Below are 2,634 nucleotides of genomic sequence, written 5' to 3' on the forward strand. Positions count from 1 at the left end.
ACCCAACCTCCTCAGAACTGGTTGACCTCATACAGACTCTAACCTCCTCAGGCCTGGTTACGAGTCCCCAGCCTCCTCCGGCCCGACTGGTGTCAAACACAGTGCGCACATAGTACCACATAATCACAGTATGGCAACCCTTATTTAAACATGGCAATATCACTAATTTAGCGCATGGTAAAAGAATAAATCACGGTAGCATGACATGCTACTTAAACGTTATCCGAAGATAGACCCACTCACCGATTACCAGTTACATCTCAGTTATCTTACTTCTGAGCTTCTTCCTTGTTCTTATCACCTGAGAACAACACAAACAAAGTCAATATACATATCTCAATCAATAGTATAATCAAATCATACTATAAACTTGGTCATAACATCATTTCATATGTTCACAACATAACTCCATTCACTATCGTCAAACAAGTACGTGGAAAACGGGACATACACGCCAAAACCTTTTTTCCGTCCCAAAAACAGTTTGATCCAGTTTCTTAAAATTTCATCAAAAGTACTCTTCAATACAATTCCAACAATATTTGATTCATCAAAAACGGAGTTACGGATTAAAGTTATGACCAAAACAATTTTCTCAAAATGCTGAAAAAACAAACTACCCAACTCGACAATGTATGTCATAGACACTCGGTCGAGTGTGGACACACTGGCGAATGAGTGGAGACACTTGACCGAATGACTTTTCAAAAGACACACTACCGAATGTGTAGACACACGGCCCAATTCAAAAGACACTTTGCCGAGTCTGTAGACACACGCCCCACTTCCAAAAGACACACTACCGAGTGTGTTCTTGAGCTGTTGAAATTGAGAAAAGTGACGGGTTTGAGCCAAAAATACCAAATCTCGACCATATACTAGTTTTCAATCTCAGCACTTACCACATCTTGTTAATAAAACCTTTTGGGACATAAACCCACAACATTCAAACACAAACAACTACGAATTGTATCAATTTTGACATCAAAACCCACTTTTATAAAACTTAACCAAAACACCCATTTTGACACTGATTTGATCACGAAATTAAACAAACTTTACCTTGTTAGAATCACAACAACACAAGGAACGATTTCAAACCAAAATCAAGCTTCAATTCGAGATCAAATGATTTAGGGTTGTTTGAAGGAGGTGAAGTTAGGTGAGAGTGAGTCAGAGGAAGGTTCAGGAACAAATGAGAGGAAATGAGCTGGTCATTCACTTATTTTGGGGTTAAAATCCCATACCCCACAAAACACGAGTATTTATCAGTTATCAGATAACTTTAGCACTTAATTTGACAACCCTAACGGAGTCCAAATTAAATAAATGAACGTGTTCTGTGACCCTTGTCACAAACTGGTCTTTATCAAATAATAAAATAACACAATTCACATAATTAAAATAAAAGCATATAAAACCCATATGAAAACCCTGAGGGAAAAATAGTCCACTTACAGCTAGCCCGTGTTTCAGTCTGTTACAAATCCACCCCCTCAAAGAGATTTCGTCCTCGAAGTCTGTTCTAGGTCAAACAAATGAGGGTAACGAGTCTTCATCAACTCTTCTATCTCCCACGTAATATTCGATCCCAAACTATGCTTCCACTCAATTAACACCATTGGAATCTGTTTCTTTCCCAACTTAGTTATCTTACGATCAACTATACGAATCGGCTCTTCCACCAACTTCTTACTCAAATCAACCTTTAAATCTTTTAATGGTAAAAGTGGCGTCTCATCTTCTACCTTACACTTATGTAGATAACACACATTGAAAGTATTATGAATACCGGCTAATTCTGGTGGAAGATCCAAAACCACTGTTTGATCATTCAAAATCTCACTTATCGAAAACGGCCCAATAAACCTTGGCGCAAGCTTACCCCATTTGCCAAATCTAATAACCCCTTTCCATGGTGAAACTTTCAGATACACACGATCACCCACACTAAAAGTTACCGGACGTCTACGTGGATCAGCATACATTTTCTGCCTGTCTCTAGTGGCTTTCAATTTTTTCGTGCAATAGCAACTTTTTCGGTAGTCATTTGAACAATTTCAGGACCTGCAAATTGTTTCTCCTCGGCTTCTAACCAACAAGTCAGAGTTCTGCAACGACGACCGTGCAACATTTCATAGGAGGCATCCCTATACTCGAATGATATGAATTGTTATACGCGAATTCAACCAACGGTAGATGTGAATCCCACGACCCACTGTATTCTAATACACAAGCCCTTAACATATCCTCTAAATTCTGTATCGTTCTCTCACTCTGACCGTCTGTCTAGGGATGATAAGCTGTACTCATGTTTACACGTATACCCAAATTTTGTTGTTGACTATTCCAGAAGTTTGACACAAACCTAGAATCTCTGTTTGATACAATCGATAATGGCACACCATGTCGTCTAACAATATCTTTCACATACAAGTCGGCGAGTTCATATAACATCCTGTTTTCTCAGTTAGTTGGGACGCCGTCCAAAAGCTTGGGACGCCGTCCAACATTGAAGGACTGGATGCCGTCTAGATTATGGGACGTCGTCCAGATGAACTGACGGACAACTGTTTGGTTTTTAGATATTTTAGAAGGGTATTTTGGTATTTTCACAATGGAACGAGTTTGGGG

General features: G+C 39.3%; 1 protein-coding gene across 1 annotated transcript; it reads right to left on the minus strand.

The window, feature by feature from the left end:
* Window positions 1–1,496: 1,496 nt before the first annotated feature.
* On the minus strand, window positions 1,497–1,988 carry LOC139888927 (uncharacterized). The gene has a single exon (XM_071871909.1). The coding sequence runs from the start codon at window positions 1,986–1,988 to the stop codon at window positions 1,497–1,499; it is 492 nt and encodes a 163-aa protein (XP_071728010.1).
* Window positions 1,989–2,634: the final 646 nt, after the last annotated feature.

The sequence above is a fragment of the Rutidosis leptorrhynchoides genome, chromosome 2 (genome assembly GCF_046630445.1).
Source record: "Rutidosis leptorrhynchoides isolate AG116_Rl617_1_P2 chromosome 2, CSIRO_AGI_Rlap_v1, whole genome shotgun sequence".
Classification (NCBI taxonomy): Eukaryota; Viridiplantae; Streptophyta; class Magnoliopsida; order Asterales; family Asteraceae; genus Rutidosis; species Rutidosis leptorrhynchoides.

Coding starts and splice junctions, on each gene's coding strand:
- LOC139888927 (XM_071871909.1), bottom strand. CDS start 1,988: ATGTATGCTGATCCACGTAGACGTCCGGTAACTTTTAGTGTGGGTGAT.